The 15,091-nt window shown below is 55.9% G+C and overlaps 1 protein-coding gene across 1 annotated transcript in view; it reads right to left on the bottom strand.

The window, feature by feature from the left end:
• Positions 1–160: 160 nt before the first annotated feature.
• Positions 161–15,091, bottom strand: part of HADHB (hydroxyacyl-CoA dehydrogenase trifunctional multienzyme complex subunit beta) — a 15,335-nt gene continuing 404 nt past the window's right edge. Inside the window, exons 2-16 of the mRNA XM_027701831.1 lie at positions 12,981–13,256; positions 12,537–12,578; positions 11,769–11,865; positions 10,402–10,446; positions 9,416–9,515; positions 8,139–8,226; positions 7,237–7,424; positions 6,149–6,329; positions 4,730–4,851; positions 3,989–4,068; positions 3,837–3,884; positions 3,205–3,292; positions 2,163–2,237; positions 1,391–1,555; positions 161–743 (exon numbers count right to left, since the gene is read on the bottom strand). Coding sequence (XP_027557632.1) covers positions 708–743; positions 1,391–1,555; positions 2,163–2,237; positions 3,205–3,292; positions 3,837–3,884; positions 3,989–4,068; positions 4,730–4,851; positions 6,149–6,329; positions 7,237–7,424; positions 8,139–8,226; positions 9,416–9,515; positions 10,402–10,446; positions 11,769–11,865; positions 12,537–12,578; positions 12,981–13,047 — 1,422 coding nt within the window. The 5' untranslated portion in view covers positions 13,048–13,256 and the 3' untranslated portion in view covers positions 161–707. The remainder of the gene's footprint in view (positions 744–1,390; positions 1,556–2,162; positions 2,238–3,204; positions 3,293–3,836; positions 3,885–3,988; positions 4,069–4,729; positions 4,852–6,148; positions 6,330–7,236; positions 7,425–8,138; positions 8,227–9,415; positions 9,516–10,401; positions 10,447–11,768; positions 11,866–12,536; positions 12,579–12,980; positions 13,257–15,091) is intronic.

The raw sequence follows: 15,091 nt of genomic DNA, 5'->3' as shown, positions 1-15,091 counted from the left end.
GGGTGGATTAGATGACCTTTAAAAGTCCCTTCCAACCCAAACCGGTGTGTGATTCCATGATTTTGAAGAGCAAACACCTGGTGGCAGTTCACAGCCCCCCCCCCCCCACAGGAACAATCCTCAAGGCATTTCAGGGGAGGGGAGGGAAAGAAAACAGCCATTCCGTGTGTTTTGTCCTGATTTATTGTGGTTGTTACCTCGGTGACATTCATTTGTCAGATGCAATTTGCTCATTCCAACAGCCTTTGGACGTCGTGCAGCAAAAACTGCCCCCTCAGAGCCCAGCTCAGCCCCTGGGACTGACCCCACTGCCCCCAACAGCTGCTCCTGCCCACAGCATTCACCCCCCTCAGCCCAACCACCGCCAGTGCTTCACGTTCTCCCTGTCTCCAAACTCAGTTCTCCGTACAGAGCTTTGCAATCATTTTTGTTCCCCCACTGGGAGAAATCCCGAGGAGTTCCCAGGGGGAGCAGACGGGTTACGAGGAGCCCGCAGAGACTCCGAGCCACGTTGGCTGTTCCTCTGCTGGAAGCGGAATAGAGCGCGTTCATCAGATACAAATCACTGGCTGAGCAGCTAAAAGGGATTGATAAAGGCCACAAAGCCCCCCTCGGAGGAGGAGGAGGAGGGGGTGTAGGATTTGTTAGTGCATCGAGGTGGCATCGCCGGGCACGGGACGGGCGCCGCTCCCGGGGCCGGGGCCCCTTTACTGGGGGTAAAGCTCCACGATCATCGCGTGGCCCTGGAAGGGGAGAGAGGGAGAACATCAAAGGAATGATTAATTATGAGAGAAAAGACTCATCATTACAGACACGGCCCAGGGCTCCCAGCCACAGCACCGGGAAGGGGAGTCACAGGCTGGACACGATCCCGGCTGTGCCCAGGGGGGCACGAGGCCAATGGCCCCGGGGCTGTGCCAGCACTGCTGGGGCAGCAGGGCCAGGGCAGTGCCCTCCCTGTGCTGGCACTGCTGGGGCACCTCCAGTGCTGGGGCAGCTCTGGGACCTCAGACAGGAGACACAGGGAGGGGCTGGAGCGTGTGCAGGGAAGGGAAGGGAGCTGGGAAGGGGCTGGAGCAGCAGGAATATCTGAGGAAGCTGGGGGGGCTCATCCCAGAGAAAAGAGGGATCAGGAGGGACCTTCTGGCTCTGCAACCCCCTGAGAGGAGGGGGGAGCCGGGGGGGTGTCGGGCTCTGCTCCCAGGGAACAAGGGCCAGCCCTGGGTGGTGACGGGGGGGACAGCCAGATGTGCCCAGGGAGTTGTGACCACCCCGTGCCCTCGAGGATTCCACAGCCCCGGATTCCACGGATTCCACAGCCCCAGCAGGACCGGCCACGCAATCCCCGCCCCTCTCCCGCGGGATCAGTGCCCCAGCACGGCACCATTACCTGTCCCCCCGCGGCACAGGCGGCCACCAGGCCGAACTGACCCCCCTCCTTCTTCAGCCTGTGGGCAGCAGTGATGACCAGGCGGCAGCCGGTGGCCCCGAAGGGGTGTCCCAGCGACAGGGACCCCCCCCAGGTGTTGAACTTGTCCAGGGGAGGGGCTCCGACCTGCGGGGACAGGGAGGGACATGAGTCACCTGGCTGGGAGGGGATCCCTCGACCTAATCCCAGAGAAAATGCTCATGCTGGGATTTGCTAACCCAGAGCTCAGGGAACATCAGGGAACATCACTCCCCCTGGCAGGACAGAGCCAGAGCCCAGCTGGGCAGTGCCAGGAGGGATTCCAGTCATCCCACAGTTAAACTGAACTGGAGAGAAAAGTGGGTCCACAGGAGGCCCCGCAGATGCTGCCAGGGCTGGAGAAAGCTCTGGATCCAGGCTGGGAGAGCTGGGGGTGCTCAGCTGGAGAAGAGAAGGATCCAGGGAGACCTTGGAGCCCCTTGCAGAGCCTAAAGGGGCTCCAGGAGAGCTGGAGAGGGACTGGGGACAAGGGATGGAGGGACAGGACACAGGGAATGGGTTCCCACTGCCAGAGGGCAGGGAGAGGTGGGAGACTGGGAAGGAATTCTTCCCTGGGAGGGTGGGGAGGTCCTGGCCCAGGTTGGGCAGAGAAGCTGTGGCTGCCCCTGGATCCCTGGAAGTGTCCAAGGCCAGGCTGGACAGGCCTTGGCCCAAACCATTCTGGGACTGTGAGAATGTCCTGACTGAGCCTTACCTTCGACTTCCTGCCCATGTAGTTCTGTGCAAACCAGTCTGAATCCATGGCTTTCAGGTTAGCCAGGATCTGACCCTGCAAGGGAGGGGAGGGTGATGTTAACAAGGACAATGTCAGACTTTGGGGGAAGCCTCCAGCCAGTGACAGCACCTGAGAGGAGCTACAGCCACCAAACAAGCACAGCCAGCTAAAAACACTTCACAGGATCAGCCCTGCTAATAAATATCAGCTCGAGGGTCACTAGGAACAGAGCCAGGCCAATTAACAAGCCAATTAACAAATATGGCAACACACTGTCCAGAGGGGGGCCACCAAGGTGGTCAGGGGGATGGAGCCCCTCTGCAGTGAGGAAAGGCTGAGAGAACTGGGACTGTCCAGCCTGGAGAAGAGAAGGCTCTTGGGAGACATAACTGTGGCCTTCCAGTGCCTGGAGGAGCCGACAGGAAAGATAGAGAGGGACCATTCACCAGAGCCTGGAGTGACAGGACACAGGGGAAGGGCTTCAAACTGACAGAAAGCAGGGATAGAGGGGATATTGGGAAGGAATTCCTGACTGGGAGGGTAGGAAGGCCCTGGCACAGGTTGCCCAGAGAAGCTGTGGCTGCCCCTGGATCCCTGGAAGTGTCCAAGGCCGGGTTGGATGGGGCTTGGAGCAACCTGGGCTAGTGGGAGGTGTCCCTGCCCATGGCAGGGGGTGGGAACTGTGTGAGCTTTAAGGTCCCTTCCCACCCAAACCTTTCCATGATTCTGTATCCCAGCCCCGTCAGTAGATGATGTGCAGAAGTTGTTTTTTCCCCCAAAGGTCTTGGGAAAGTAAAATGACCTTTTTTGCACGTTGTTTTAGAAGGATCTGCATTCCTTTGGTGACTTCAAGCCACTCTTAGCACGGACTGTGTCCATGTAAAAATGTTACAGAGTTAAAACACACAATGGTTCTGTTAGACATAAATTTGGGATCACTCCTGGTGACATTCAAGCGAGGTCTCAACCAGAGCTTTCCCCCCCCTGCAAGCAGATGGAACTCCAGACTCAGGGCACTTACAGCAAAGGCCTCGTGGAACTCGAACACGTCGATGTCGTTGAGGGTCAGCCCGGCCTTCTCCAGCACTTTGGGGGTGGCATATGTGGGGCTGGAGGACAGGGAGTACACACAGGCCTCGCCTGAATGTCTCCTCATGGCTCTGCCCCCCTGTCACAGCCACAGCTACATCCCTCCTCTGCCAGGTTCCTGGCACAGCTCTGCCCTCCCATCACAGCCACAGCTACATCCCTTCTCTGAGGGTCCATGGCACAGCTCTGCCCACCAATCACAGCCACAGTGACATCCCTTCTCTGCCAGGTTCCTGGCACAGCTCTGCCCACCCATCACAGCCACAGTGACATCCCTCCTCTGAAGGGTCCATGGCACAGCTCTGCCCCCCTGTCACAGCCACAGTGACATCGTTTCTCTGCAGGGTTCATGGCACAGCTCTGCCCATCCCACTCCCACTGGGACACAACCCCTGTCACTCCCAGGGTGCCGAGGTGTCCCCTCCAACCCAGGGTGGGGGTTCCTGCCCCAGCTGCTCCCCCTCCTCCCCTCCTGACCCCACCTCGCACCCCAGCAGGGTGGGAAGGCCTGAGGGGACGCAGTGTCTGACAGGACACTTCCCAGTGGTCCCCAGCACCACCTACCCCAGCAGCAGCTGGTCCTTGGGGTCCTGGGACACGTACACGAAGTCCCTGCGCGGGAGAAGAGGCTGTCAGGGACAGGGAGAGGGGCAGGGAGCCAGAGCAGGGAGCCAGAGCAGGGAACCAGAGGCCACGTGGAGCAGCCCCCCTCTTACCTCAGGTAGGCCTTGGGTTTGTACCCCATGGCCAGGGCCTTCTCCTCGGACATGAGCAGGATCGCCGACGCTCCGTCCGTCTGCAACGGGCGGGAGAAGCCGGGTCAGGGCTGGGGGAGCAGCACAACCCTGCACACAGCGGGGCCAGCAGGACACAGGGAAGGGCTTCCCCACTGCCAGAGGGAGATTGGGAAGGAATCCTTCCCTGGGAGGGCAAGGAGGCCCTGGCACAGGTTGCCCAGGGAAGCTGCGGCTGCCCCTGGATCCCTGGAAGTGTCCAAGGCCAGGCTGGAGTAACCTGGGCTAGTGGAAGGTGTCCCTGCCCATGGCAGGGGGTGGAATGGGATGATCTCTCATGTCCCTCCCAACCCAAACCATTCTGGGCTCCCATGAAGTTCAGACTGAAGCTGCTGACTTCTAGAAGTATCCCACGATCAATCCCATCCCGGGACAGCATTCCTGCATGTGCCTGAGAAGGACAAACCCTCACGAGGCAGCTACAGAAGAGCAAACAGGTAAGAGAACTCAAAGCTTCAGTTATTGATTTCAGAATGAAACAATCCAGTCCCCAGGTTCACCAGATTATAACTGAGCTCTGAGTTATGCCTGGCAAATCTGGAAGCAGGGACACAAAAAGGGGAATGCTCATTCCCAGGTTTCACCAGCTTGAGCTACCTGCCTATGGGAGGATGGAGTGGACAGTGTTGCCCTCTGGCTGGCAGTGATGGGAACAGAAATTACCAGGAAGGAGGAGTTGGCTGCTGTCACAGTTCCATAGGGCTTGACAAAGGCTGGCTTCAGCTTCCCCATCTGCTCCATGGAGGAGGGACGGATCCCGTTGTCCTTGGTCACTGTGTCTTTGCCTGGTGAGGACAAAAAGCATTTTAAACTATCAAAATCACAAAGTATACATGAATTTTCACATCAGGATTCCCGAGGGAGAAAAAAAATCAGAAAATTGTGCTTTTTATGACAAGCGGGAAGGGGGAAAAAAGGGAAAATCAGTTTGTGGCATCAGGATATTTTACTTGGCTAAAAACCTTTAAAACTGAAGGTACCTTGCTTTTTCTCTGAAGACAGCAAAAATAAAGTGCTGAAATTATTTACTGCAAGGCAGAACTACCACAGTTGATAAAAGAACTTAAATTTAGGTTAAAAAGCCTAAATGGAGAACTGGGTCTAAATCAGTTCACATTTATGTGCTGAGTAATTATTTATTTAATTTCATTCCTCAAATTTAGTAATTTGAGGAATTAAGAGCTCTGGGAAGAACCAAACATATCCATCTTCAACTGTGCCAACTGCTAAATAAACCTGTTAACAAAAAGGACCAGTTTTACAGTGAAGAGCACACGGAACTGTGGATCTACATGGAAAATCTTCCAGGATATTAACTGCCCCCAATGAACAGGTGTTGCACCACAGTGTGTCCACATGGGCTGGGAGATGAGGGAGACTCCAGGAAAGGCCATGGAAAGGACAGTTTAAATACTCTCCCCAAACTGTTTCACCTCCCAGCAATGAGTGTGAGGCCTGGTGAGCTGCAGCCTGCCACATTCCAGCCCTTCCTGAGTTACCAGACCAGGATTTTATAAGGCTTTCTGCCTGTTGTTAATATTCAGTATTAACACATTAATACTCTGGGGTGTGAGGGTGGGTTCTCTTGCCTGGCTGGAGGAGCAGGGGGATTCCTGGCCCAACCAATATCTGCCTTTCCTTGCTCTGTCACCACGTCAGCTGAGGTATGGGGTGGGCAAGACAAAAGTAGATATGTAAAAATATGACAGGGGGAAGGATTGGATGGGATATTGGGAAGAAATTCCTCCCTGGGAGGGTGGGGAGGCCCTGGCACAGGTTGCCCAGAGAAGCTGTGGCTGCCCCTGGATCCCTGGAAGTGTCCAAGGCCAGGATGGACAGGGCTTGGAGCAACCTGGGCTGGTGGGAGGTGTCCCCACCCATGGCAGGGGGTGGGACAGGATGGGCTTTATGGTTCTTTCCCACCCAAACCAATCTGGGATCCTGTGCTTCCATATCCAGACACTCCCATTCCCAAACCCGCCGCTCTGCCCGTGGTTTTCCGGGGACAGTCAGAGGGTAAAATAAACCCTCCCAGAGCTCCGTGGGTGTGCCCTCCTGGCAGTGGAACACGTGCACCCTTACCTGGCACTTTGAAGGGCACCACATCCAGCAGCAGCCCCTCGTCCTGGGCCTTCTTGGCCAGCGTGTGGGATCTCAGGGCATACTCGTCCTGCTCCAGGCGGGACACGCCGAAGGCGGCGGCCAGGCGGTCGGCAGAGTGCCCCATGGTCTCACTGGTGGAGAACTCAGCCACAGCCGGGAGCTGCAGCCAGGGAGGCAAGGTCAGCACGGCCAAAACCACCCCCGGGCAGCAGCCAGAGCTCAGGAGTGGCTTTACTTTTTCCCCTGTTGGTTCAGAACTACACAATTAACATACAACGACCAGACCGGGAGTGACCGGGTCGAACGCGTCAGAGGAACCACCACTTCCCAAGATTTTAGGGAAAAAAAAATGAGGTCCAGGCTGCTGCTCACTGCTCACTGTGCAGCAGCTGAACAAGCAGAGCTTAACAGGGAATCCACGACAAAAGGGGACCAGACTTTTTGGGTTCGGCTGAAACAACGCACCCCGGGACCTTAAAACTCCTCGTGAGGCACCTCCTCGTCCCAAACCAGAGCCAAGAGGGTTTAGTTTTTCGGTTTTAACTCTTCCAGCAGCACACAGGAAATCCCTAGATGCATTTAAATCTGTGATTTTCATATCTTGGGTGGATTTGGGATCTCACATTCATATACTGAGGATATTCCCCTCTGATATTAAGGCGGTTTACTTCTATTATCCAGGAAAATTCTTCTGACCCCAAAATTCTTCTGATTCTTTAGGACCCTTGAATAAGCTTTATGGAAAAAAAACCCTTCTCTTTCTGTCACCTTCAGCACAGTTTGTCCAGGAGTTGCAGAAGGAGAGGGAGGTTTTGCACTAAGTTGGGTTTTCTGAAGCTGAATGTGTGAGAAGAAAAAGCAGAGTCCCAAATGCTGTGAGAGGCATTAATCAATTTAACCCAAAGCAGGGGACAGAGAAGGATCACAGTGAGCCCCAGACACCTCACCCTTCTTAAATCTTCTAAAAAAATTGCCTGAGCCACCTTGGTTCACACCTTCCCCTAAAACAGCTCAGCCAAATATCTAAATGCCCGAAAAAAAAGACAAAAGAAAAAAAGAAAAGATACCTCAGGAGCAAAGTAGTCAGGGCGAATTTTGGAAATCAGGGAGAGCTTTTGGCCCAAGGTCTTGGCCCTGTTCAGGGTCAGCATCGTCTTCCTCATCTTCCTGCTGTGCCGGATGGGAACGTCCGACATGAGCTCGACCCCTCCAGCCACCACCACGTCACACTGTCCTGCTGCAATCATCCCCACGCCTGTGGGATGAGAGGGGTTCCTGGGAGAGCTGCAGGGAGCAGGGACCCTCATCCCCTAGAGCCTCAGACGTCACTGCACTCCAGTTCCTCCCCCAGCCCCTGGCTCTGGCCGGGTTGTGCAACACGTGCTTGAACAGACACTTTGTGATCACACCAGTCCTGCAGCTTCCCCTGCTCTCTGTCACACCCAGCAGTGGGGGAGAACAATTTACGCTGTACTTTAAAAGAATCCCAGGATCACTGGGGTTGGAAAAGATCCTCAAGACCAGGGAGTCCCCCCTGTGCCCGATGCCCACCCTGTCCCCCAGCCCAGAGCACTGAGTGCCACGGCCAGGCCTTCCTGGGACACCTCCAGGGCTGGGCACTCCAAACCTCCCTGGGCAGCCCCTGCCAGTGCCTGACCACCCTTTCCAGCAACAAATTCCTCCTCCTGTCCAACCTGAGCCTCCCCTGGCACAGCTGGAGGCCATTCCCTCTCCTCCTGTCCCTTGTTCCCTGGGAGCAGAGCCCGACCCCCCCCGGCTCCCCCCTCCTGTCAGGGGGTTGCAGAGCCAGAAGGTCCCCCCTGAGCCTCCTTTGCTCCAGGCTGAGCACCCCCATCTTTCCCTCCATTCCAGTAGTTTTTATATTCAAAAGCAGTGCAAGTTAGAGCTTGGGAAATTCCTCTACAGCCTCTTTCTCAACCCCACAGCTTGTTCTCCCCAGCCCACGTACCCGTGGTCATCGCCTGGTTGGAGGAAATGCAGGCCATGGTGACGGTGTGGGCCGGAGTTTTGTCGGAGAAACCCGCTCCCAGGGCAGCCTGAGACAGCAAAGGGTGTCTGTTAAACCCACAGCTTCTGCTCCACGGGCCAGAGCTGCCTCCTGCCCAGCAGCACAGGGGGAGCTGAAAACAGCCCCATCGAGTTTTCATTCATTACTGCAGCAGCTCATCCCTTCCCCGGGCTGGAACAGGAGCAGAGGCAGTGCCAGGGCTCAGCTGCACTGTGAGAACAGGGACAAGCTAACCACACACCTCACATTTAAAAAAAACAACGCATCAAAAGAGCCTCCAACTACTGGACACCACCTCTGCTTCACCTCACTGGCGAGGGCAACATGTGGAAGGGCTGATTTGGACGGCTCAGCACGAGGTGCTGCGGCTCCACAGAGAGCAGAAAAATCTCAGTGCAGAGCAGTGACTCATCTGACCAGCCCACAGCTGCTCCCAGACACCTTCCCCACTTGGGGCACGGCCAACTGGTTGAAAGTTCAGCGGTTGTTCCCCGGCTAAAATTACCCTCCAGCCCCATCTGACTGGCGGGAGACCAAAAGCCGGGATTTGCATTCACGAGGCCGGAGCTGCCTCGGTGCCTCCCGAGCCTTTCCAGCCCAGCCTCCATCCTGGGCTCATCCCAGGAGCACAGAACAGCAGCAGAGGCTCCAGGTGAGCACAGGGCCACGCTGCCTCTGCCACAGGACCTCGGGGGATCAGCTGCTCAGGAGCTGTTTCCCAGCTGCCGGAACAAAGGGCAGCGAAGCCGCTCCAATTCCAGTCACCCCAACCCCGTGTCTGATCTGCCAACTGAAAAAACAAACACCACAACAAAGCAAACTCTCACAGCACACTCTGAGGACTTTGGGCAAGGCAGCATTGGAGTCCAGCTGGTGGTTAAGAGCTGAGTGATCAGCAGTTCTCAACAAAAGCTTCCCTTGCTGGGGAGAATCGAGCAGAGCCCTCACAGCATTAAAATGAGCTATGAAAATATGATGAAAAACTATGATCAAGGAAAACTATGGCAGATTTCAACAGGAGGCAGAGTCAGAGGATCACAGAATGATTTTCCTTATAATCCCATGCAGCTATTTAACAGACAATACTGCACAACTACTTCAGACTGAAATCACGTTTAAATGAACTCTATGCAAAGAATTTCATTTTTAGCAAGTATTTGTCATTTTCAGACTAGTTGTAGAATCAGACTCGCAGGGAAATGCTGCACATAACCCACCTCTCTGGCAACATTACTGGTTTTCACCTCCTGGATAACTGTGCCATAAACAATGTAATCCACAACATCCTTTGGGACGCTGGTTCGGGTCAGCAGGCCCCTGAGGAGAGGATCAAAACAAAGGGAATTTGCATCACATCACTTAATACCTCCCAAACATCCTCTTCCTGCCAGCTTGGCTGGAGAACAAGGCAAGGACAGAGCCACATCTTCTGCCCCCAGCTCAGGACAAACCCCCTTTGAGAGTGTGACTGAGTGTGGGCTGCAAACAACCTCGGTGATAATATCACTACAAAACATGACATAAGTTCATGAAAGCGACTACTTTACAGCCCAAACACCCTCCTCCCTCCCTGAAATGGTTCATGGAATCATCAAATCCCAGACTGGGTTGGGTGGGAAGGGACCTTAAACTCATCCAGTGCCACCCCCTGCCATGGGCAGGGACACCTCCCACCAGCCCAGGTTGCTCCAAGCCCCGTCCAGCCTGGCCTTGGACACTTCCAGGGATCCAGGGGCAGCCACAGCACTTTGCTCTGACTCCCAACAAAACAAACCCAGTGCTAATGACCTGCAGCTTTTGTCAAATCCCTGCAGAACGAGAGGGACAGGCAGGGTGACAGAATTAGCCCGATGTCCTTGTTGCTACTGAGTTTCCTCTGCGTGGCCCAGATTGTTTTTCCCAGATTGTTTAGCCCAGATTGTTTTTCCCAGCACTTGTAAGCACGCCCCAAGAGCAGCTCTGATCTCTGTGTTTGGAAAGCTGCAGTTAGGAACTAAATTCACTAAAATTTGTCAACACCAACCATCTCTTTGCACCAGGACAAGCCCGTTGCAAAACCCTGTGCTTTAAGCCATCTGCCACTGTGGAGGTGGCACAGGAAAGGTGAAGTCACACAGACAAGAGAAGAGCCTTGGCTTTCCAGCACTGCAACCCCAGCAGTGGAACAAGTTTTCTGAGCCCTTCCAGTGTTCAGTTCACTTACTGCAGTGCTGCCCTTGCCAGGTCGTGTGGCATCAGATCCGCGTACCTGGGAGGGGAAGGAGAGGCAGAAACTTAAGAGGTGTCAGAGACCAACCCAGAGTCCTGCTGGGAGCCCAGAGCAGCAGCAGAGAGCTGGGGAGGCACCAGAAATGCTCCCCTGCCTTTCTGATCAAACGTTTCACAGATTCATTTAGGTGGGAAGGGACCTTAAAGCTCATCCCGTTCCACCCCCTGCCACAGGCAGGGACACCTTCCACCAGCCCAGGTTGCTCCAAGCCCCGTCCAACCTGGCCTGAGACACTTCCAGGGATCCAGGGGCAGCCACAGCTTCTCTGGCCAACCTGGGCCAGGGCCTCCCCACCCTCCCAGCCAGGAATTCCTTCCCAATCTCCCATCTCTCCCTGCCCTCTGGCAGTGGGAAGCCATTCCCTGTGTCCTCTCCCTCCATGCCTTGTCCCCAGTCCCTCTCCAGCTCTCCTGGAGCCCCTTTAGGCTCTGGAAGGGGCTCCAAGGTCTCCCTGGATCCTTCTCTTCCCCAGCTGAGCACCCCCAGCTCTCCCAGCCTGGCTCCAGAGCAGAGGGGCTCCAGCCCTGGCAGCATCTGCGGGGCCTCCTCTGGACTCTCTGCAGCAGCTCCACGTCCTTGTGCTGCTGTTGCCCAGGGCTGGAGGCAGCTCTGCAGGGGGGTCTCAGCTGAGGGGGCAGAGGGGCAGGATCCCCCCCTCCCACGCTGTGGGATCAGCCCAGGGCACGGAGGGTTCTGGGGCCAGAGCACACAGACAGGTCCTGCCCAACCTCCCGTCCACCAACACCCCCAAGTCCTTCTCCCCAGCACTGCTCCCAATCCATTCCCTGCCCAGGCTGTGTTTGTGCTGGGATTGTCCTGACTCACCCCCCTGGCTGTGCAGCCTCTCTGTGTCCAGCTCAGCACACAATCCCTGCACTAAACCCACTGAAAAGGAGCAGTGACCGGATAAATCCCTTCTCCATCCTGACCAAGGGTCAGGTCCAGTCTTGGTTCAGCTGCGAATTTGGTGGTGTAACAATCCAGTGAGAAGAGTCTACAGCAGGTTCTTGGCACCTGCCCTGCTAGTTTGGTGAAACTTGTTGCTTTATCTGCTACAGATTCACCACCAGGTTCCTCTGGACACGCTGCATAAATCCTTGTTCTTCCCAGAATTCAGATACAAGGACAACCCTCTCCAAGCCCCATTTTTGCATTAGATGAGCTGCAGTAACTGCAGCAGCCTCAGCCACCACCACTTCAGAGCCTTCAGGCCTAAGAATAACCACATTAAAAAGAACAGGCAGCCCGATTTTCCACAGAAAGGGGGTGTTTTATGCTCCTTCTTCCCATTTGATACTCACGAGGTGCCGGACTGCAGGAATGGGATGCGGACGCCCTCCACCACCACAACATTCTTCACTCCACTCTTGCCCAAGGTCTTCTTGGTCTTGGGCTGGGCTGCAAGGAGAGGAGGGATGTTGACAAGAAGATCAGCAAGTTTAATGTAGACCCTGTAAAAACTACTAGAAAACTGGAGAACTTGTCCCCTTCTGGTGCATAAGTGAAAGGCAGGGAAGGAAGGACAGCTGAGCTGGGATCTTAAAATCATGGAAGGGTTTGTGTGGGGAGGGACCTTAAAGCCCATCCAGTCCCACCCCTGCTCTGGGCAGGGACACCTCCCACTATCCCAGGTTGCTCCAACCTGGCCTTGGACACTTCCAGGGATCCAGGGGCAGCCACAGCTTCTCTGGGCAACCTCACAGAATTCCACTCTTCCGGGGAGGAATTTCTTCCTAATGGGAAGAAAATCTCTCCCTAATGGGAGAGGTTCAAGACAAGGTGTGCCATGATCCAGGATCATTCAATGCAAACTGGGAACGGCTGCTGGGAGCCAGAGGCAGGCCAGGAAAGGCTGCTGTGAGCAAGGAGCACTCAGAGGATGAGAGGGCTGTAAACAGGGATGTGCCTCAAGTTTTCCTTGTTTGCAGCTTTTTAGGAGCAGTTGTACTAAGGCACTCTGCACCATTTCCAAGATTTAAGATGAAACAAGACTCTGGAAAAGGGAGGCAGCTTCCAAAACAGCCTTGTCCAGCACAGACCCTCTGGGATTCCTGGTGTTTTCCCCTTACCTGTGGCTTGGAGCTGTGAGGAGCAGCTGAGCGACCGAGCAACTGGAAAACAAAGAAGGAAAAAAAAAGCATCAGAAACATTTCTGGTTTCCACAGGAAGGGGTTAAAAAACCAAATCCCATCACTGTAAGACAGTGGGGTGTCCTTACACTGTAACCAATTACAACCAATACCTGCGGGGTACTGGCTGGTTTACACTGCTCAGAAACTGGACACAGTTCATTGGATCTGTTAAGAGGAAATTCCTCCCCCAGCTGGTGTGGGAAGGGACAGACACAGCAACAATGTAGTCAGGTATTCAGAAAAAAAACCACTGTCAGCAGCTTTTTTAAGGTGAGAACAGAACAGAGGTTCAGGTCCAAGCCTCCCTTCCAGAGCCAACACTAAACCTGGAGCTTTGGGACCCCCCAAGTTCGAGCCTTTTCCGAAGCCCAGGATACTCACAGGCCCCGGCAGCCCAGGCTGAGGACACGGGGAGGCTCCGGATGGCCGAGGTCAGCATGGAACTCATCCTGGGCTCTGCAGAGAGGCTGCTCTCAGTCCAACCTGGTCTGCCTGGAGCAATTCCAAGGGCAGCGACCCGCCTGCCTCACACAGAGCCAGAAAAGTGGGGAGAAGACACTCCAAGGGCAGCAGCAGCAGCAGCAGCAGAGGGAATCGCTTCCCACCACAGAATCCGAGCAGGAGGAGCCTGGCTTGTGACTGGGGCTGCCAATGTGCCTGTGAATAAATACTGCCCAGTGAATAAATACTGCCCAGTGAGCTTCTCAATTCCCCTCCCAGTCACTGCTTCACCACTTCTCTGCTGGAAAATTGTCACGGTGCCCAACCAGTCCTGCTGCCAGCACGGCCCTCCTGACGCACTGCCCTTGGCACCACATCACACCCCTGCCCCTCGTGGCAGCCCTCGGAGAACAGGACAAGCTAAAACACCCTCCACCCCCCAAAAATTCCTCTACGGCCTTCCCAAAGTTCATTCCAAAATCAGGTTTCCCCGTAAACAAATCCTCTCCTGTATATTCTATCACCCAGGGCACAAAACGGTCATGGCAGCTCCAGTTCTTTGGCTTCTTCATGGCAATGTTCATCTCCCTCAGTCCCGTTTTTAGGATTCAAATCCCAGCACTCCCTCCCACAAACACACAGGTTTTCCACGGAGGGGCACAGGAACACCTGTATTCCCAAACTCAGCCCACTGCAGGTCTCCACAGCTCCTCAAAACTCAGCACGAGCTGCCGGTCACCCCCTTTTTACAGCCCCACACCTGGAATGTGCCACACAGCATTCCTCACCTCCCAGCCCACAAACCAAACCCAGGCTCCTCCTGTCAATAAAGGTCCTGAAAATTGACCTTTTTGTGGCAACCTGCTCTTCCTCCATCCGTGCAGAGCTCCCTGCCCTCACCTCATTGAGGCTTTTCCCCAAATCCGCCCTGCCCAGCTGACACAAGTTCCTCCCCAGTATCCAAACCTGCCCACGCTGCACAGTCGCCTCTTCCCAATGCACCCACTGTCTCTGCCCCCCCAAAACGTGCCCACCCTCCCACTTTTGGCAGCCAGTGCTCCTCTGGCACCCCCCGGCTCAGCCCTGCACACAAATCCCTCCTGGCAAAGCTCCTTCCAGAGCCTGCAGGATCTGCCCCATGATCCTGTGGATCCCTTCCAGCCCTGGGATATTCCACAGTTCTGTGAACAGCCCGTCCTCCCTTCCCTCTCTCCACACAAGCCTGACCCCGCACACACTGCGGCACCTTCACACCCCACCCTCACACCCCCGCCACGCCGGGACTCACAGCACACCCCCAAAACAGACCCCTGCTACAGCCCCCCAAAAAACACACCCTTTTCCTTTCACCCCCCCCCGTCCATTCGGGACGAACGCCCCGACTGCCCCGTCCATCCGGGACCGACCTCCCCAAACCCTCTCACCCTTCCTCCATCCATTAGGGAGCGACCCCTCGATCCCTTCGTCCACCCTGCACCGACCCCAGACCATCCCGTCCATCCGGGACTGACCTCCCCAAACCCTCTCACCCTCCTCCATCCCTTCGGGAGCGACCCTTCGATCCCTTCGTCCACCCTGAACCGACCCCGGACCATCCCGACCCCTGCCACCGCATCCATCCGGGACCGACCCCCCGACTCCCCTTCAACCCTTATCCCGCATCCTCCGCCCCTCCCGTCCAGCCGGGACGGATCCCCCGACTTTTCTCTCCCTTCCCCGGCCATCTGGGACCGACCACCCGCCTGATCCTCTCCTACATCCGGGATGAACCCCTGACCCTCCTCACCTTTCCCCGATCCCCCCCGGTTCGTGCGGGACCGACCTCCTTCCCCCTTCCCTCGACCCCCTCGTCCATCCGGGACGGACCTCCCCGCCCGGCCGGGATCGCCCCCCCCGACTCTCCCCCACCCTTCTCTCGATCCCTTCGTCCACCCGGGACCGACCCCGGACCATCCCGTCCATCCAGGACCGATCCCTCGACCCCTCCGTCTACCCGGGACCGAACCCCCGACCCCCCCTGTCCATCCACGACCGACCGACCCCTCGACTCC

Source organism: Neopelma chrysocephalum, unplaced genomic scaffold, assembly GCF_003984885.1.
Source record: "Neopelma chrysocephalum unplaced genomic scaffold, ASM398488v2 Primary Assembly neopelma1_169, whole genome shotgun sequence".
In the NCBI taxonomy this organism is placed as follows: domain Eukaryota; kingdom Metazoa; phylum Chordata; class Aves; order Passeriformes; family Pipridae; genus Neopelma; species Neopelma chrysocephalum.
Note: the sequence above shows the minus strand (reverse complement) of the source record. Positions and strands in the feature narration are given on the sequence as shown.